Source organism: Wyeomyia smithii, chromosome 2, assembly GCF_029784165.1.
Source record: "Wyeomyia smithii strain HCP4-BCI-WySm-NY-G18 chromosome 2, ASM2978416v1, whole genome shotgun sequence".
NCBI lineage: Eukaryota > Metazoa > Arthropoda > Insecta > Diptera > Culicidae > Wyeomyia > Wyeomyia smithii.
This window is the reverse complement of record NC_073695.1, coordinates 229,626,544-229,648,322: the sequence shown is the minus strand read 5'-3', so window position 1 is coordinate 229,648,322 and position 21,779 is coordinate 229,626,544. Positions and strand designations below refer to the sequence as shown.

The following is a 21,779-nucleotide window of genomic DNA, read 5'->3' as shown; positions in this document are numbered from 1 at the left end:
AAAAATATCCGGAAAATGTGGAAGTCGAACAGAATTGCAAAGAGGGCAAAAAGGTGGTTTTTTAGCTTGAAATTCGTTTTTTTTATAAATCAAGTTCTACCAACCTAAAAATTTTTTGGGAAGTCGAAATGTTCTGCTCAAATACTATTAAAAAATATCTCTCAATAAAAGGTTGAGCTTCTTGACTTTTTCAACATCGATTTTTTTGGTATACCCTATCTATCTATCTATCTATCTATCTTCTTCTATTTATATAAAATAGAAGTTTTGTATGTATGTATGTATGTTTGTTCCAGCATAACTCTCGAAGGCCTGAACCGATTTCAACCAAACTTGGCATACGTGTTCTTTGTGTAAAGGAAGTGGTCATAGAAATATTGGATAGGGGGAGGGGTCACCCTTAAAGAAGGAGGGGGTCAAAAAGAAGGAGGGTTCTTGGTCATATTCGGAGGCCGGAAGTTGATGTCCAGAGACCGAAACATGATGTTCGATGCCATTTTCAATCCAAGATGGCGATTTCCGGTTTCTGGGAAGCCATTTAAAGCTGTGGAAAACACTCACAAACCCCCCAATGTTGCAGTTTTCGGAGCAAAAATGACTCTTAAGAACCGGTTATCGTTATCTGACGATACTTTGAAACTTGGGTTGCCGACTTCCGGTTTCTGAAAACCTGCGAATATTAATAATTGAATTATATGCTTGGCAATATGGGTATTTTCAGAATCGGAATGACGTCGTCATACGAAAATCGATCATATATTTCCAAATAATGGCCTTTTTTGAAACGTAGTGACGTCTGTTTGCAGCCGAAAATTGGCTTTCGTGCAAATGTTTCTAGAGAAGTGTTCCAAAACATCCAACCTGCTTTGACCCGTTTTTGGAACGATTTTTTGACATATTTCTTGCATAATTTGATAACGGAGAGTCCAATTTAGCGTTTTGGATAAAAAATATGTTTAGAAAAGTTGCTGAAGCTCAACTATTACCGAATAAAAATATAGTTAAGAGCATCGATCAAATAAGATAAGAGCTCCTACAATCCAGTTATTTATTTAAAAAAAAAGTTTTGTATGTATGTATGTATGTATGTTCCAGCATAACTCTCGAATGATTGTACCGATTTTAACCGAACTTGACATACGTGTTCTTTGTACAGAGAAAGTGGTCATAGAAATAGTGTGAAGAAGGAGGTGCAACCCCCAAAGAAGGAGAGGGTCTTAATTGATCAAAAAATCTATTTTCTTCATAATGAGAACTTTCTGAATGAATACGATAGTTTTTAGGCCTTTGGTCATATCTGGAGACCGGAAACTGATTTCCAGAGACCGGAACATGATGTCGAAAAGAGAAAGGGGCAGCTATCAAAGAGGGAGGGGGTCTTAATTTATAAGAAAATCAGGTCTTTTAGTGCCCTATGGAAACTTTTTGAAAAGATACGATAACTTCCATGGCCTCGGTCGGTCATGGCCAGAAGTTGATGTCTAGGGACCGGAATATGATTCCCGATGATTATGGCGACTTTTGGTTGCTGGGAAGCTGTATACAACTGTAGAAAACGTTTGCAAACCTCCAAACATTGGTATTTCCGGAACCAGGATGACCTTTAGAAAGCAGAACTAAAACTCCCATGACATTTTTTAAATTCAATATGGCAACTTCCGGTTTTAGAGTTTTATGAAAAACGAATATATGCTCTGCAATATGTATATTTTCGAATTCAAGATGACGTCCAGAATCCAAATATTCATCTCCGGCCAAAATTTTTAAAATCGGCGGATTACATTTTCTGTAAAGGCTACTAAAATACAGAAGAAGGCTTGGACGTAATATTGAAACGTTGTTTAGAAATCAATTCCGCGATTTCTGCTTTTTGTCAAGCTGTGTAAAACTAAGTAAAATGGTTAACTAATGTCAATACACTAAAGCAACTAAAGCGGGGGATACATACCGGGTTAAAAAAAAGCGTAAAAAACCGCGTAAATTCCGGAATCCGTGTAAAATAAAACCGCGTAAATTCCGGAATCCGCATAAAAAACAGCGTTAATTCTGCATTCCGAGTGAAGGGAAACCGAAATCCGCGCAAAAATAAATACCGCGTAAATTCCGGAATCCGCGTAAATTCCGGACTCCGCGTAAATTCCGGAATCCGCGTAAAAAAACCGTGTAAATTCCGGAATCCGCGTAAAAAAAGCCGCGCAAAAAACCGCGTAAAAAGCGACCTATTTCTAGAAAGAGAACTATGTTCAGAAAATGACAACGGGCTTCCAACGCTATTTTCAGATTCCGGAAGAAAAATATTCAAATACTCCCTGATATTAGGTTCATAAGTCAGAGCTGATTCCCCAAAACCGAAAATTGGTGTCCGAACGTTTGGTATAGAGAAGGTTTTTTGCTGCACTGGAAGTTATTCAAAACTTGAGAAAAATCTGGAGATAGTCCCCGTATCTCCAAATTATTAATTAATTCATGAAGACTGATGTTCAACTATAAGGATGATATTGATATTGTTTACACAAAAAAAAAGTAAAATGAGAAGACATAGCAAGCAATAATTTTAACTATTAGAGATGAGCCTAGGCTATTGATTATGTAATTTGAGTGTAATTTGAGTTTATTGTAAGTTAATCGATACCGTCGAAGATGCTGATGAGGCAATCCATTTTCCAACGGAATTTTTGAACTCACTCAGCCCAATTGGAATGCCTCCGCATCGATTGTGAATCAACGAAAAAGGTGGTATATAAGTAAGTTTATTACTAAAATATTAATATTATTTGAAATGCTCGGGCTGGAAAAAATATATGGAAATATAGAAAATTATAAAAAAGCAGAAATTTTTACACGAGCAAGGCCGGGTACATTCAGCTAGTTGAACATAAAAAAGTATTAAAAATTTTCGACATGAAAAAGTTTTTTCTTAAAGAGTGCCATTTTTAAACGTTCAGAAAAGTCTTAGGCCAGTTTTTTTGTTTTTAAAATCATTTTCTAGCGTAAGATCTCAAACTTAATTTTTTTAGTATTTTCAAATGAAAATTCAGACAATTCCCTAAGAGCCTTTTTTGACAATTACCTTTAGTTATATCGATTTATGGACCAAAGGTTCAAAACCTTTAGACTATTTGTTAGTCTAGATAATGTTTTTCAGTAATGAGGTATGCAAAGTTACTTAGTTTAGTAAGGCCTGTACATCCAAAAAGTTTGATTGAATTCTGAGAGGATGCTACCAACATCTGGTGAAGTTGGCGCGAAATCCGCCGTTCTGGCTACAATTCCATTTAAAATGGATTGTAATTACTTTGGATCTCTTGAACATGCTGAACATGCTAAAAAAGAAATGTTAAATTCTCGGACAGTCCAGTTTGCCCGTAGCAACTACTGACCGTTTTACCCAGCGGGCAAATAATTTTGCGACATTTATAACTTCAGAAAGAGTAATATTTTTACTAAACTATCTTTACCCACAAGTTTACAGCATGCTTAACTATTCCGACGTCATTAAAAATTACAGTTTTAAACGTTTCAAGACAGCAGAAGCCTCAATTTCAATACGGCAAAAACTACATCTGCCCGATCAGAAATAAAAACAAAAATGTAACAGAAGTTGTTAGTTTGTTACGGGAAAAACCTTACAGGCTGTGTTTTCAATTTGGTCTCGTTAGGTGTTAAAATAACAGAAATTATAACAGAAATGATTCTAATAGTATCAAACACATATCAAAATTTGTTACTAATATATCAGCTTTCTAACAAAATAAGATAGTATATAGAACAATATAATAACAAACATTGTTAGAAACAACAGGTTTTGATAAAAACGGAAAATTAGTTGGACTTGTTTCAGAACTACTTCATTTCACGTTTTGTTATTCAGATTCAATTTTGTTATCGAAATTATATGGAAAAATACAAAATTGTATCAAAATATGTTATTTGTATCTCACGTTGATAGAATTTTGTAATTTTTTAGTTATGCTCTTCTGATCGGGTGATTACTAAGGTGAACTTATTTTGGTTATTTCTTCAATATGGCGGTGTTTCGATGCGTACAATATCTGCCATGAATAATTTGCTCAAATATCAATAAATTAAATGAACAATGGTCCATCTCGCTATGTTTTTTTTTCGTTTGGCTGAACCTAGTCTTAATTTTATAGCAGTTCCGTTACAGATTTATCCCAACGCAACCCTGGCCAAGAAAGATAATGTTTCACCGTCAAAAACTATCCATCTTAATTACACACATCAAACTCTCCAAATGGGGTTGAATTATTTCCCAGAATGATAAAAACCCATTCGTTCAGTTATGCAAGCAAGCCGGAGCGTTAAACACACGATACACACGATAAATTATGTCTACTTGTACGACAGTTTGGGACAATAACCGACGGAGTTTGCTGGCTTCTTGTGGCCACTTTTCCGTCCGTTCTACTTGGCTTCGCTACGTTCGCGCCGTTAAAGTTGTGAGAATCAAAATCTCCTCACAGAACGATCCAATTACCCGTCTAACAGTCGCAATAGCCGGCAATTATCAGCTGGCGACGACGCCGTCGCCATCGGCGCGCTCGACGCTTTCATCTTCTCTCACTGCATTCTCAGCAGGTACAGGTATGTAATTACCGTGGTCGGATGCAAGATGAGGCCAAGGAAATCGCCAAACATCATGGCATGGCATTACTCGCACGTACGTAAGCATGAGGCAGACACTCTAGCAAGGTTTACACCGGTGCACTCGAGTAAACTTTCACCGCTTCTGGCTTTTGCGGTGCCTAGGACTTTACGACAATTGCATTGCGATGATTGCAATAACCGTTCTTCAGGCATGGTCACTTTCATCGCTCAGGGAGGGGCCGGTACTTGTTTCCGTTTACCCCAAACTGTGCATGTGCTTTTTTCCCGGTGGCCTGGTCGCGTATATATAATCTAGCAGCAATTCAAGCTTGCCCGAGTTTCGATGTCTATTAGGGGAACTCACTTTCCGCGGTTGGCCTACTGAGGAGGAACGGCTAAATGGCGAGCAACAACCGACATCGGAGCCGTGTCCAGTCCAGTGCCAATCGGTTGTTTTTCGGATTGCATTATAATCAGCAGAGCCAACTAACCTAGAAAATTAGTTCTGCCGTCCGCTTGTTCATCCGATCCGCGCTACCGCCGGCCGCCTCGGGTTCATTCACGGTGTCTTTTCACACCTCCTTTCGGGGTTGACCGTGGCTTGTCAACGCGTGTCGAGCGCGCTGGTTGCTGTCGGTCCGTCGGTGCATATGTCGACCGGTGGTTGACCCTTCATTGTGGAGGGTCGAATGAAAACAACGCGACACGAGCCGCAAGTCACGGGTTCAACCTGCCGGAATCCTTGAGATTAATAACTAAATCACAATGCTTCGGTGTGTTCGTCGTTGATTAGCGGCACCCTGTGCCGCCGATCTATCGGATCTCGCGCAAGGTGTGCTCGACTTTCGATCGATTTTTGGCCGGAAAAAAAGGCGGACAGCTCGGGGTGTCGACATTGGGCCTTTTTTAGTGGGAATTTCTGCATCGATTGGGCGTTAGAGGGTAAAATTTAATGCTAAGTTTTAAATTGGTAACAATTAGCAGCAGTAGAGGGGTTTCTCGACTTTTGAAGTTACAGCACCCTTCAAATTTCAGTGAAACCTTGTGAGTTCGATGACGTCGGTAGTTTGAACAACTTTGCATACTTTTTATCCTGTTTTAACATATAATTTATACAAAATTTGTTTTAACATATAATTTATACAAAAATCTAAATAACAGAACACGATATAAATGTGATTTTTGAAGTTGAATTGCTTTTTTTAAATTTTTTGAGATTTCAAAAAATCAAATTGCTAATTAAATAAATCACTGGATTCAGAGAAGGAATTTATCAAGCCGTTGGTGTGAAATTCCTCCGTAGACTTACCAACAATACCTTAGAGAAACGTTGTAGTCGTACATACCTGAAAAAAAAAACAAAAGTACTGTTTTAGATAAATGAAATGAAATGAGTTTGCAAATTGATGGATGGATGCTATCGTGAATCATATGAGAGGACCAATTCAGAAACGATGCAACCGAATGACAATCGCATCACCCGGCGTCGATAAAATGTCGGCAAGCCACACACAAGCATCACACATTTCGCTGCAAATCGGCATCCATAATGATATCGAACTCGTCATCATTTTGCGGTTCAGCAGAGCGGTGCCAACACAAAGATCTCTTACCTCCCTCTCTCTCTCTCTCTGCGTGTGTGCAGGGGCAGAAAACAGCTGCACATCGGTAAATTGTTTCTGGGATATTACGAACCGATAAGCCTCCCCAGCGGGTGGAGGCTGCCACTGTTAAATCTGGGCCGAAGCGGTGCATCTTTACGTCAGCTTGCGGGCGGGCTGCTCTCCACATATGTTTACCTATTGTTTATGGTTTACAGATTATGGAATGCGCTCTAATTAGATCAGCAAGCAAGCAAGCGCGCGGTCAAATTTAGTCTCATTTGAATTTAATCGCAGATCGGTTGCGAGTGCGAGTTCGGGGCCAACATCCGCGACTTGGGAAATCGAATGCCTGCCATTTTTGTGTGTGTGGGCATGGATATGCATTGTTGTTAGAAACAAAAGCTTGGCAGCGCTAATAAGTGGAATGAGTGGTGCTTTATGATAGCAATCGCGAGTGAAGTGCGTGATTATTCCACCACTGCTGGTTTGCATCATTGATTTCATCCGACCGCACGAAAACAGCGTCCGGAATGTGGAAAAAATAGGCAGATTGATTTTTATCAGTTTGGAAATTGCTTCTGAGCGTTCTCATCCACGAAAAAATTGTGCGGTTTTAATTGAATTAAGTTTCCGTGGGATCTGCTGCGTAATAACCGGTTGTTTTTCTGCTCGTTTAGTACTAGAAGTAATAGACATTACCGGATTGGATCACACGCAAAATATGGAGTTTGAACCCCATTTGAACTCACCGAATAGATTCATATTATAGTCCTTTTTTAGTAAAAATATCTCGATGAGATTTAAATAGTTGAGGTCCCATATTACTACCGTGCGGAACATCCAAGTAGATGTAAAGTAAAGTAGATATAATATGAGTACATAAAACGATATAACACTAATAAAATACCATAAAGCAAATCTTTCATATGCTAGAATTGAGGTAAGTCGTGCAATGTAGCATAGACTAGAGGTAGAGTAGAATAGAGTTGTCCAATTACATGCAACATAGGGCAGCTTCAATCGACCATTTATTATATTGCTGGAACATCTGTGCGTTCCTATGACATGACATTTTGTACCTGTAAAAGTATGTAAAAATTATGTAAGTATGTTATGTGAAAATAGTATTTATAGATATTTATAGGGCCAAAACAGTTTGTTTGATCGGTGTGATGTTTTCGACAAAATTATGTATAGTAATTCAGGCCTTCAAAAAAAAAAAAACACCATGAAATTTCAGTTTTGAAAACAATGTTTTAATATAAACTGTATAATGTTTTTTAAACTGAATGGTTGTTTGATTACGAAGATATGCAAACAAAAGAAAACAAAACAATATTTAAATCATTAAAAAACCCACTGAAAAAAATTAAATTTAAAGTCTGATTTTAGAAAAAGCGGGTTTTTGAGACAGGGTATCGGTTTTATTTTTGTCAGGTTTACCTATAATCGTTCGGGTGATAGATTCCGTCCAAGAGCGTTAGTTTCGTGCATGATGGTTCTTCATAATGCAGAGCATCTTCCTGCAAAAGATAAGTTCTCTATGACTTCATTCACCCCTCCGGACGATATTTGGACGAACCTGACGATAATAGAGCCAATACCCTATGTAGTTAAAAATATTTCTGTTTTTTCCACTGTGTATACTTTTTTATTAAAACAAAATTACTGTCACGACGTTGCCGAATACACAGTACCAACCGAGCAAATTGCTCAGTCCCAATTGTTTTTGTTTTTAGTCCAATCTAGCTAGTTGCCAACACGAAACGAAATATAAATTTTTGCTGCTCGAGAAAAAAAGGGAAGGCTGGAATTTTTTGAGCGTGAAGCAACTTTTTTATTGCATAAAAGTAGTAATTTTCTAAAAGTTGAGTAGTTTAAGAACAAAAAACAACACGTTTGTTCATAATGGCCGTTTCCCCTTTTTTGCAGAGGTTTGCGGTGTTTACGATAGAGTGCCAGCTGATCAAATGAAAACAAACAACTCATATTATTTCATTATTAAGTATTAACATCATGATTTCACTTGCCACTTTTTACGCTATATGTTCTTGACGTTATCGGAAAAATAAGCTAAAATATGATATAAATTTGTAAGGAAAAATCCTAGAGATGCAAAGTTTTTGACAAAAATGTATGTTTTGTATGCTTTAACAATTCCTCTAAACAACGTTTTCTTGTAAAATGTAACTAACAAAAGTTGAATACAAGAAACTGAATTTTCAGTAACTGCTACATAATATACTTTGTAACTTAGTACCCAATGAAGATAGGGTTTTTGTTTGTTCAGCAAGGTTTCATATTTTTGAATCTTCTACAACTTTGCTGATTGAACCATTCCTCTACCCAAAAAAGTTTTTTTTTTCATTTTCAATATAGTAAACTTTTCAGAACTATTAAAAATTTTCGATCATGTGGGTCATTCACAAAAACAATTGTTCCGAACACAGCATTTAGCTAAGATGAAGGTGAAAGGCGCTATGGAATTAAGCTCAACTTTTTGTCTTATTGGGTTACTATGCGCCGTGACCATCCTTTTAATTTTCTTTTAATTGCTCAGATCTTAATGAAAATTTATGAAAATGTTCTCAAGAAGTTGTATTTTCAGATGATGCAATAATTTTCTTTGGATTTTTGGAAAAGGGAATAAAATGTCTTTGCGCCTCGCAAGAAACTGAGAGAATGATAAAGAGTGCACACACATATACGGTCACATATCACATATACAGTATCACATCTATCACATATACAGTCAAACCTGTTTTTGTTGGGATAGGGACGCACAAAATAAATCACATAAAAAATATTTGAAAATTCACGTGTAGCTATAAAATAATGATCGCATGGATCGCATGAAAAAATTCTCATAAAAAAATAACTCCAAACTTGGTGATTCTGATTTAGAAAATACCTATGAGAATATCTTTGAACATCTGATTGATAAACGTAACTTTTTATGCATACTAATCATTTCAACCGCTATCCTTCGTAGACTATACAATACGGCAATACGTAACTTTTTCTACGTAAACTACGTAATACCTTAAAAGTCCATTTCATGGATCAGACAAACTGTCAGATGTGGTCCTTTTTCATATACCGCACAAAAAAAAATCGCACAAAAACAGTCGCGCAAATAAAAAACCGTATATAAAAAGTCGCACAGAAACAGGTTAGACTTTAGTCAGGTTTTTTGAGCGCTTTTTTGCAGTTTTTTTACACGAATTTTCGAATTTACGCCGTTTTTCACGCGGACTTTAGAATTTTAAGTGACGCCGCAATAATTAAAAATCTATGCGAATTTTCAAACTAACGCGGGTTTGTAACCAAAAACGTCAAAGTATTTAAGTAAAAGACAAAGTGTTATTGAGTAAAAAAATCACCGCCCTCAGAAGGATCCGGAATGACCGTAAAAGTGGACAATTTTAAATGCTGGTCGTAAAGCATTCCAGGTTTTTCTAAATCCTTCGTGGTTTACTTTCCGCAGATTTTTTGAATAACGCCGATCCAATAAGATGTATTTCACGCGGGTTTTCGAATTACGCGGTTTTTTTACAAGGTACGTGTCCCCAGCGTAAAAAAAAATTACCGTACATCGCAAAGATAAAGATGAGATGGTAATATTTATTGTTCGTACATTCTGAATACGGAATAAAATGTCTTTGCAATTCCTATGAAACTGAGAGAATATTATAACTTGAAAAAAGAAGGGGCCACTCACAACGTGGGTACACAAAACATTCTCGAAGCGAGCTGGTAATATTTATTAATAATACATTCTAAATGGGCAGTCCCACAAAAAATGACCCAGTTTCAATTTTTTTTTAATTGTCATTTTTGTTTTAGCTGAAACTTTGCCTAGACGTTGCTATGGACAAGCGATGTCATTTTCTGCTATTGGTTTAGTTTTTCGGAATACGAGTCATTTTTGGAAGCTATTGAAAAATGCTATTTTGTTTTTCCGAAAATATATACACTCTAAAAAAATATTTTGCTTTTGAAAAAGGTTAAAAAAAATTAAAAATTAATTTTGAAAAAGAGCTCGTTTTTTAAAATCTATGTTTTTTTTTGTAAAAACTACAAAAAAATACCTAAACAATAGAACTAGACCGGTCATGGAGAAATCAAGAAAAAAACAGTTATGATTGAGATAGAGGAATTGTGATTTTTATGGATGAATAAAATTGTTTTCCTTGCAGTCTCACTTTTACGAAAAAATTTATTGTTAGGCTCCTCCAATCCCTCCACTTTGACCCTTGTCTCGCGCTTATTCAAAAAAAAATGTAGCAGACACATAAAAACAATTATAATTGCCGATACTTGACAGGGTAGCTAACGAGCTAGCACCAGGAAAAAAGGGTAAAAGTATAAAAAAATCCGCCATTCACCAAGGTGGCAAAGAAGTGCTTTTCTTTTCCGGAATAGTTGTGGTGAACTCGGTCTCTGGCAACAACGATTGTTACACGTCCTCCATTCTTCCTTAACATGACCGTAATAACGTACCCGGCACTGTTATCGATCTATGCAAAGCAGAAGCCAACGAATTGTCGTACATGGGAGATGGTGATGTCAAATTAGCCATCTTACGGTGGTTCTCTGTGCAACCTCACTAGTTCAGATCCATCAACGAAATGTGCGGTCGGTCAACCTCAAGCTTAATATTCTGTTTAGCTAATATTGTGCAGTTTTTTTTTTAATTTTTTGACCAAAAAAAATTTTTGTGACGTATGTTTTTGAATGTATAAAACAACTATTTACAACTTTGCTAAGAAATCACACCAGTGAAAAAAACCGTTCTAGCTCTAAAAACATTTTCAACTATTAATACAGGTTCTACACAAACTTTTTTTACAAAAAAGTCCAGCTTACAAAAAAATAGCACAAAAAGACGTCTCTATCCTATAGGAACATTTGTGCAAAGATTCAGTTACCTATGACAGTTAGAAATAATAATAATAAAATTACCACATTTTCCTTGAAACTGCTCAGAATTGAAAAGATAGCAATTATCAAAAGGGTTAAATTTTCGAAAAATGGGATTGAAGCAACAAACAAAATAGTAGAATAATGGTCGAATAGGTAAAATTCAAGAAACGAAAAATCGAAGAGAAAAAAAAGAAACTGATAAATAGGGAATATTTTAATTGATATCAAGCCAATATGTAACGATATCGTAATATTGAGCGTAAACCAGGCTTGTTATTCTCCTCAATATATGGAAAAAGCAGAGAGAATATTCACCGCTCAATTATTTCCAAGCATGATTGCCGCGTTTAGCAATTTTGCGCGCAACACTTCTTGCTTCTGCTTTGTGTTGTGTTTCTGCCGCTCGCAGTAAAATCAATTCACTTGCTGCTTACACCACAGCTGAGCGAAACAAGAGTGCAAGCATCTCAGATACAAACCATTCGCTGCTCTCTTTAAACAAGTGCGTTGCTTCGCCTATCAGTGTGAGAGTAGTTGTTTTCGCAGTGAATGAATATTTTACACGCTAGTGATTCTATGAGGAGAAACAACAAGCCTGGCGGAAGCCAACACAAAAACCTAAGAGAAAAGAAAATACGAACTTGAAAAAAGAAACTTCGACAAACAAGTAGTCAAATTTGCAAGGAAAGCATATAAAATCAAAAAATTAAACACGAAAGAGACGTACAAATTAGAATTACAAAATTCACCAAGAAGAACAAATGGGTTGAAAATTTAAGTGAGAGAAGTGTGGAGATAAAAAAAAGTAAGAACTAGAATAAACAAAAAAATCTAATAACAACAATCAAAAGGTTGGAATTTGAGAGCAACAACAATCCAAAAATCGACCGAAATTCAAGAGCTCTTTGATATTTTTAGCTATCGAATAGCTACAAACCAAAAATTAAAAGAAAAACAAGAAATAGAAAAAAATGAAAAAGAAGTTTAAATATCGCAAAAATCAAAAGCAGAGCTGAGTCAGCATATAAAATTATCAAATCATGACCAATGGGATAAAAAAAATTAATTTGAAAAAACTTTTAAGATTTGGAAAAATGATAGAGGAAAATATGAAAAATTTCATTCATGACACAAATAATGAGCAATTCCACAAAAAAACGAGCAACCAATTTAATCGACCATTTTTTATTTAACTGAAACTTTGCATAAACATTTCAATAGGCAAAAGATGCCATGTTGTGCTATTGGCTTAATTTTTTGGAACACGACTCATTTTTGAGAAGCTATTGAAAAACGCTATTTTGAGAAGGTATTGATAAATACAATTATTTTTAGAGAGCGGGGGCCTAGTGTGGTTGGTAACGTCTCCGCCAACCACGCTCGACGCCTGGGTTCGAATCCCACCGCCGACATAGGTGTCGATGGTTGTGAGGTGGCGTGATCCACTCACAACCAACCCAACTGGTCTAGATTCAAACCTAGCCGACACCGGGAGATTTTCTGAGGCGAAAAATCTCTGGGATCACGCCTTCCATCGCATGAGGAAGTAAAGCCGTTGGCGCCGGTCCGTTAATAAACGGGTCGTGAGTTAGGATCCTTGGTGTGGAGTCGCCTCCCTGGGCGTCGGTGATTGACCACAACAGTGGCGGAACTAGACCGACGGAAAATAAGCGAGAATAAAAAAAAATTATTTTTAGGGCCAAAACGGTTTGTTTGATCGGTGTGACGTCTTCGACAAAGTTGTAAATAATAATTTTGTCTTTCCGAAAAAATACACACTCTGAACAATATATATTTTTTTTAAAGAGGTAAAAGAAAAATTAAAAATTAATTATCTAAAAAGCTCATTTTTGAAAAATCTTTTTTTTTGTAAAAACTTCACAAGAATACCTAAAGAATAATCGGACCTCAGGAAGAAATCAAGAAAAAAAAGTAATGATTTTTGAAAAAAAAATTATTTTTTTTGGGGGGGCATATTTTTTTTGGAAGGACAAAATTATTAACTACAACTTTGCCGAAGACACTATTATTATTCGTTTGATTTTTACTCAATATTGACCTGGCGTGCTGCCCGAAACGCACCGAAAATTTGTCAGTGTCAGCGCCCCACCACTGAGTAGGGTTTGTTCGTAAACAATTATCAGGCATCTCTTTCTTACTTGTGTCGTAAATCGCGATGTCGTTTCTTTATTCCTGCATAGTTTTTTTTTTTCAATCCAACAAATCAAGTAACTAATCATTAAAACTTTGATTGGATTGAATTTCTCAAAATTGAATGTCAAAAACACGCCATAATAGAAGGTTTTTCGATGTGGTATTCAGAAGCATTTGCAATCGAAAAAAAATTTTCAACGAAAACGTTTAGTTTAGCGTTTTTTTTCATTCTAGCAAATTTATGGCATTTTTTTAACGGTGATCAAATCGAAACTGCAGTGCATAATATTCGAAATTCGAAAAGTTCAAAATTAAAAAAATCCATCATTTAATACTTTAAATGTCAGAAAAATAAAATAGCCGAAAATGCCGAAAATTGTCAAAAAATATCATAATATTCAACATTCGGAACAAACAACAACAGTAGAAAAGTTGAAAATGCATAATGAAACAAACATAAGGGAAAACTAATCAAATGTCGAAAGTGCCATGCAAAAATGATTGAACAAATGAACGTCGCAAAAGTTAAAACAAAAAAAAAACTGACGACGAAATACTTAAATATTTAAAGTTGGTATCGAGAAGAAAAATAAAATTTAAAAAATCGCAAAATTACAATCTAGGTTGATAAATCTCAAAAATTAATAAGAAATAATTAAATTGTCCAACGTTTCGGTCTGTTATGATGGTCTATTCAGACCCTTTTATAAAGTTTGTCATTTAATTACGCAATTCACATCAAAAGTCGTCAATGAATAAATGAAAAAAAAAAACGGAAATTTCAATTTTATAAATATACTGATTTTCAAGTAGCCTGGCTTAAATATACGAGATTCCTTATAAGTTTTCTTTGAATTTACCCTCATATCCTGAGTAAATGTAATAGAAGCTCTATGCACTAAGCGGGAGTAAACTGATTCCCACTGAGCGGGAGTTGCCAGTTATTACCACCACCACACGGCTTATGTAGCCGAGAGTGCAAATTCTCAGGTCAATTAGCGAATGTTCGGAACAGGCTAGCCCGTTGGATGTTCTAAAAATAGACTTCGGCCATACGATAAACAGTAAACGTGACAAGTGACAGATGACAGCCGAGCGACCACAAAAAGTAAAGCACTACACATGTATACTGTAACGTTGATTTTGAACCGCCTTTCGACAGCGTGGGAATTTTTTTATCTATTTAACTCGTGCTATTTTTAAGTCCATATAGGTTCAATCAAGCTCAGCCTCTATCAATGAAGGGGAAAATGGAGGGTCTTAGCGAGCGGAATCGCGCTGTGATTGGCTGTATCCGGTTGTCGGTTGACTCTGTTGGTAAATCACCGGTTTCGAGCATTATGGGAAACTCGTCAGACCGCACGTCGTCGGCAGTCGGCACAGGTTTCAGCGACCAGTTCGAGAGAGTGGGGGGGGGGAGTTGTGCCAGAGAGCATGGATTTTCCGGAATGAGGCTAAATCATGCGATTTTCTACCAGCGGAAAGTGAGGAATATGCGTGAGCCTTAAGTGACGGTTTCGCGGTTCGCTAATCTGCGAGATGAGGATGGATTCGAGGTCAGACATGCAGAAATAACTGCGTCGTCCGTCGATTAAAAGGGGAGAGAAAGTTCATGCGATGATTATTGACGTTCATTCTAGCAAACTGCATTCAGGTTCATAATCCACAAACACATGCACAATTTGTGTCACTGCGCTTACCGTGAACCAGAAGGCAACCTGTCGAGGCGGAACCGTTGAAGTGCAGCAGCAGGCAGTGTTGTGCGTACATGTGTGCATGGTTGAAATTTGATACCGCACACACATCGCGCCATGGGGCGGACGAAGGTCGGGGCCAAGATGTTGACGAAGAAGATGCCGCCGAAATGTTGTTGAACGAAATGTTTATTATTATTACATCAAATTTGGTGGCAGCAGGCGGCGCGGCGATGTAACATTGCCCATGAAGAACGCATTTGTTGATGGTGTTGTTGTTGTTGTTAGTGCAGTGCATGTTGAGGGTTTGTTTGTGTTTTCATCGGACGATTGTCGTTTTGTGTTCGTAAATGAAGAAGGCAAAAAAACGAAACGAGATATAAAAAGAAATAGGTTAATTTGGTTTTATGTGCGTTTTGATGTCTCGGATCAGTGGGATGAAAATGTATGAAGATATCTATAACTAGGCTAAGCAGTGAGAGTGAGGTCGAGAAATCGTATCATTCTTCAAATCAAAAGTTTGAATGAATGGGACTTTATTCGTAACGCTGAAAATGATAATTTCAATACACCATGAATTTCCATAAACTAAATACTATAACATTGATGACCTAAAAACATTAAAGTTTTTATTTTACGCTAAAATGAAAGATAGGATGACAAATTTAAAGTGACAAAATCGAATTCAAATCGTTAAAACAGTAGAATATAATTGAACAAAACTAATTAGGCTAAAAGTAATAAAATACTTGAAATTGAACCTGAATCAAAATATTTCGTCGACAAATGCAGCTTAAAAATTAATGCAAATCTCAGACAACAGTGAAGGTATGTTGGAACTAGTTTATTTTGACGGAAGAAAGAAGCAATTTGAGAAGAAAATAATTATATTCAGTAATACTTAATGCAACGCGATAAACAAAAAAAAAAAACTAATTGATTTGTGAACGTCCGAAAGATGACGGACTCTGAACATATAAGTTGAACATAGACGTCAAGGAAAAAATAAAAAAAAAACAACGCAAAATAAATTCCAACAATCGTCTTGTTGAGGTTTCCGAATGAGAAAATCGGCTAACACACATTTCACGGCGGATTACGCAATAATTTATTCGGTGTTGCCTGTTTAGTTTTGCTGGAAATTCAACACACGCTACCGCCTTTTCAGACCCATTTCCAGTGGGTACAATGCCATACGGTATGATCAGATAACGCGGATTTGATCGCCGGGGGTTAGATTGAAGTGTGGATAGATAGTGATCATGATCTCACTTGAAACACATTTTATGTAAGGATTAATTTACGCTTAGCGAAACTTCGCATGTTATTTTCGGACGTAAACATTAGATTATTATCATCGAAAGTGAATTAACATTAAATTAAAGCAAAAATAATCTTATTTCAAAACCCGTCCCCGTTTCGGGCGGCTCCTACTACCAAGTAATAATTAAAAAGTCATTTCATTGTGGCACTAATTCCGAAAGCTAATGGAATAATAATCTAAATCAATTTGCTCCACTATCAATTGTTGCGTGCCGGGGTTCGGAATTTTTTTTTTTTAATTCCCAGAACCGGTGCCTCTTTGGTGACCGAGCATTCTTCTTCCCTTGATAAGGCGGGTGTATATTTTGTTCACCTCCTCGTCCTGATCGAGTTTGATCTTGAAGTGTCCATGGTGGGGATTCTGATTGAAGCCAGCAACCAAAAGGCAACAGAGAGGAACGAAAAAAAAAGATTTTATTGTTCCAGCTACTGCGCGCGCTCCCAATGACTGGTTGGTCTGCTGGTCACGACACTGCCGCTGGACGTCAGCAGTCTGGCGGCTTGCCGTCTTATTAAATGATTTTATAGCGCATTTGTGCGACGCGACGGCGGCTCGTGGTTCAAAGTTTAATTTATCTAATTTGATCACTTTGATTGACGGTGATGGCGTTATTTGCGCTACACTTGTACGTGCTTCACTGTGTGATTGTATGAATTTTGTCGGACACTTCCTCCCCATCTTAGGGGCTCAAAGAATCACGAGGTTGTTGAGATTTTGCAACTTGTGAGTGAAAAGGAAACATTTTCACACGTTTATTACATGGTACCGAAACTAGAGTTCTTCCGTGGCACAACGGCAAAGTACCGCCATGCTTACATAATGATAAGCTTCCCCTCTTGACAGAAGTTTACTTTACGATGCAGCATATAGTACACATACTTAATGTACTCATTGCACACCCGGTAGGGTAATAAAATCTAGAGTGCACAGCACACATTATACTCGCGGGAAGGCCGCTGCTGCTTCTGACGCGCTTAAAGTAGCTTCTGAGGCTGGTAAAAATTATAGCCGCAGGCGGCTTCAGCGGCTTTGATCTCCCGTTGGTGGAGGAATAACAAGTGCGTACTGTACTAGGAATTCTAGCAGGACCGTTCCACCGCACGAACCAAGGTCAGCCGTTGTTTTCGTATAAAAGCGGAAACTTCAGCTAGTGTCAAACCAAGTGTAGGTGTTGAATGGAGTCGGATGAAATATGAAGCCGCCGAAGATAAAATTTGCAGTTTATAGTCGGCCTTCCGTCGTCATCGGGTTTAGGCCGGTTGCAGCGAACGAGTTTAGGCACGTCGATAACGAACTTACTTTGTAGTCTTCTGTTGAGGACGGGGACAATCGGGTAAGTCTAACTAACGTCGACACTTAGCGGCACAACCTCCGTAAACCGGTATTTTATACCGCTGCCGAGTACTATTATGATGTGCTTTTGATTGTCCCTGCGATGGAGGGAATGGCCGCAGCCTTTTTAAAATCAATTAAACGTTGTACCAGATGATGTCGTGTCTGCTTTAGTTGATAGTTTTTGAGCGGCTTGCAAACTATTATTGCGGTGTGTTGGTAGGTCTTTACATGGGTAATAAAAGTTTGTTTATGAAACACCGAGAGAAGAGACTGTAGCATATTTTGTCAATTTGAATGAATAACTGAAAATAAATCCAATGGAAACACTGACAGGAGGTTTCGCAAAAAACGATGAAGTTTTTCAAAAGGAAAAATAGAGAACGAAGATATGAAATTTTTAAATCCAAGATTTTTCATTACACTCGAGTACACAGTAAAGTCTTTCATTTTATTAATTTTCATTTCATTATGCTTGAACTTTATGACTCCCAAAGCTATTTTTTTGCTCGTATTTAAAAAAAACAGATTCAGGAAACACAAGTCTTGGTATCCTAACAAATCACTTCTACCTAACAACAGTCCTTAGTTTCCCATCAACGTGCGTTTTTTTCGACTCATTTCATTGCATTTATGTTCTCAAGAGATAATGCTTACAAAACAAATACTCATTTACAAACTTTTCCCGTAGCTGCAATCGGTCTCTATACCGTTAACAACTAATTTTGTAAAATTTCTCGAAGTAAGTTCTGGAAATAGCTGTACTGATCAAACACGTTCATCACTTCATGAGGTTTCGGTAATCCAAAAATATCAAACGCAGACGCTAGTAATTTTTGCAATCCAATGTTCATTTTTTTTAAATTTTGTTATATCAAAATGAACTCCCAAACTTCAATCGTTTGGATTTCTTAATTTTGTTTCAGTTATAAATCTTGAAGTTTACCGAATTTTTCTCAATTTATCAGCTGGTTGTGTTAATCTATTCCCCGCGGGTGATGCCATATGGCAATCAATCGAATTTTGCGCTTCAACAAGGATTGACCATTTTCAATAATATAAATTGCTTATCATGATTGGGACTTGACATTTTTTAAATTTTGGTTATGCGAAAAATTAATTTTTATACAGATAATGAAAGTTTTTTGGATATCGTGCTCATGACTGAAAGAAAAGATAATTCAGTACGATCTGAGACACGGAGATAAAGTAAAATTTATAACTTTTACAAATTTAAAAATGTAAATTAATGCATTGCTACGCCACAGCTGAGCTATCCACTGCACTGCTACTGCTGATGCTAAGGGCGGACTGCTGTTGTCGCTGTTAAGAACTATTATGAGCGGCTTCGGCAAGATTTTCCAATCTATTGCTGCAAGAACGAAGGAAATCCATCGAATACTAACCGATTTATTAGCATTTGAAATTGGACATATTTTCCACTTTTTTTGGTTTTAGATTTTCATTTCACATCCCTATGTAGCCGAACTTTCTGAGAGAAGTATTCTACTTCAAAAAATTATTGAAAATTGAGTTGATAATTAATCATCTTCGGTTTCGCAGTATTCAACAAATCATCAGCTCGCTTTAATATCTGAAAACACTGCCATGTACCGTACAAATATTGAACACCAATATCTGATTCGATAAGTGAAAATTTCCCCAAACTTTTGGTATAATAATTAGCGTATCTCTTCAATTGTGAACCAGCGAAAAAATTAATTCGAAACCCATTGAAAAAGTAGTAACGAGCTCGCTTTCTGTTCGCGATGTTCATTTTAGAACCATGTTGTAAGTAGCTCCGCCTTTTTTTCAGATTATGTAATTTTCCCAGTTGCGCAAAACGTCTCCTGATTTTATTTCGTATGTCATACGAATGTAGAAAAATAAATTTCATTTCTTGTTGGTGAGCATTGAAACTCGAATAATAGCACGTCTGTTCGTGTCGAATGAAAACGGATAGTAGGAGATGCCACACTCTTGGCAACACATTACTTTGTTACTTTGTTGCGTGTTGCATATTGCAGTTGCGCGGCTGAGGAACAATAAAATTCTGTACTTGCTGACGTTGACTGGCGAAAGACATGTGATTGGAGTTCGAAGATTTTGTCTTGACTGGTTTTTGTTTTAGAGGGATGCTAACCATAATATGATTCCTAGCTAAATTTGGGATCATTTTATATTTCAGCTTTTTCTGGCCTTCAGAAGGACTTGCTCACTGTGGCCACTGTGGTTGATCTATTGTGAGATATGCCCGGGTGTCTACTGTATCCCCACTTCAATAATTAGTAATATAGGTCGGACTCGATTATATATAGTCTCTGATTTTTTTACTATATATAATCGAATTTTCGAATCAGAGAAAAAAAATGTTTTATATTTATTTTTCATGAATGATTTGTTGTTTTCGAATAAATAAAAATTTTAATTTTGATTCATCCCACTAAAAGTCAGAAAACATATTTCTTACAAAAAAAATTAAAATCTTGTAGTTATTCCTGGTGTAATTGCAGTCAAATGTAAAGAAAAATTATTTTAAAAAAATGATAAAAGTATATGTAGATTTGTCAACTTGTTTGTATTCAATTTTGAAAATTTTTAAAAATGAAATTTAAAAAAAAAATTTTTTTCATTTTTTCATTTTCAAAATTATTTTTATTTAGGTATTTTTATTTAAGTATTTATAGTTTTTTCACTTCAAAAATTTTTTAACAGTTTTCAAAATTTTAATTTTTTTTAAATTGTTTCCAAGAAAAAAGTTTTTTTGCTTCTTTATATAATCGAGCCTAAAATTATATATATTCGAATCATGTATAATCGATGGAATCGAATGGAGTCTCTATATAATCGAGTCCAACCTGTACTGTTATTGAGATATGGCACGCTTATTATTTATCCATGCTTGTGTGTAATATGAGTTTACCCTTCCTAGAGCAGTAAGCCTCTCTACTATACCGACCTTTGTTTCTCTTGCCAAATACCGCCAATCAAACTTCCTGGAAAAGTTTCATGTGCGTTCTCCTGGCCAGTTTTATTATAAAAGGTAGAATTCAACGTAAAAGAGGATATTTTGAGAGCCCGGTAATAAACCCATGCTTAAGTCCTTTGAATTTGAATAACCCGATTCTACTAAGATTTGAACCCACGACAATGTGCTTATCAAAGCCAACTTTGTAAACTTGTGGCTACGCTGCTCCCTCCTGATGTTTATTAAAGATCCAAGTTGTAAGTGGCTTCGCCTTTTTTTTTTTTTTTTGAATTATATCATTTGATCAATTTCGTATTACGCAAAGCGATTTTTTCCCTGAGGTAATACGAATGCAGGAGAATTCTCGTTTCGTGTTGTCAACCAGTTGCAGTGTGCCGAATCGATACGCAGTGTTTTATTTTACAATAAGTATACATTTAATTAAATAGTAATTCAAATGTTTTTTTGCATTTGCTATCATTCAACCCATGATTCGAATGTTAATTATAACCATAACATATGCTCGGAGCAGTTTCATTATGTTTAAAAATACTTTTTGTGAAGCAGCAGAATAGATCAAATAGTGATAGAAAACTTACTTTTCCATCAGATTGAGATAGACGTGTAGTGTCTTCAGCAAAGTTCTAGGGGATCTCAAAACAAGAAACTTTGCCGAAGGCATCATGATTCTGTCTTTTATATATTACGAGCCACATAATACTCTATAAAAAGGCACTTTTCGGCAATTCGGAGCGTGATTTTAGATCATTTTTATTTTGGACCGTTCACTTTCCCCTTAACTATCTCTTAATCCATTACTATCGCGAATATAGAGTCCGATTATTGGTTCGACCTGGTACTACCTTCCGTCAAGCGTTCCAAGGCTTTATGAAGAGGTTAAACGATAAATGAAAAACCATTAAAACATGCCGCGTAAGTAACGACTTTTCTGAGAAATCCGCGTAAAAAGACTTTGGTGTATAACCATCTTCAAAGCGTAGTAAAGGTTCTAAAAAACATGTTATGGCATCTCAAACTGATATTAGAAATAAAATTGTTAATCCTTTTTTATTAAAAAGGGCTATTTGTGAGAAGTTTTACGGCTTTATCGAAAACAAAGAATACACAAAACCGATTTTGACATAGAACCAAGTCTTTCGGGGGGCTTC

General features: G+C 36.4%; 1 protein-coding gene across 7 annotated transcripts in view; it reads right to left on the bottom strand.

The window, feature by feature from the left end:
• Window positions 1-21,779, bottom strand: part of LOC129723869 (SH3 and multiple ankyrin repeat domains protein 1) — a 298,799-nt gene that overhangs the window by 166,663 nt on the left and 110,357 nt on the right. For 6 of the 7 annotated variants that reach the window (XM_055678331.1, XM_055678335.1, XM_055678336.1 and 3 more), the window contains one exon: window positions 14,993-15,010. The exons of the other annotated variant lie outside the window; for it this stretch is intronic. In XM_055678331.1, the coding sequence (XP_055534306.1) occupies window positions 14,993-15,010 (18 nt within the window). The remainder of the gene's footprint in view (window positions 1-14,992; window positions 15,011-21,779) is intronic. 7 annotated transcript variants of the gene reach the window in all.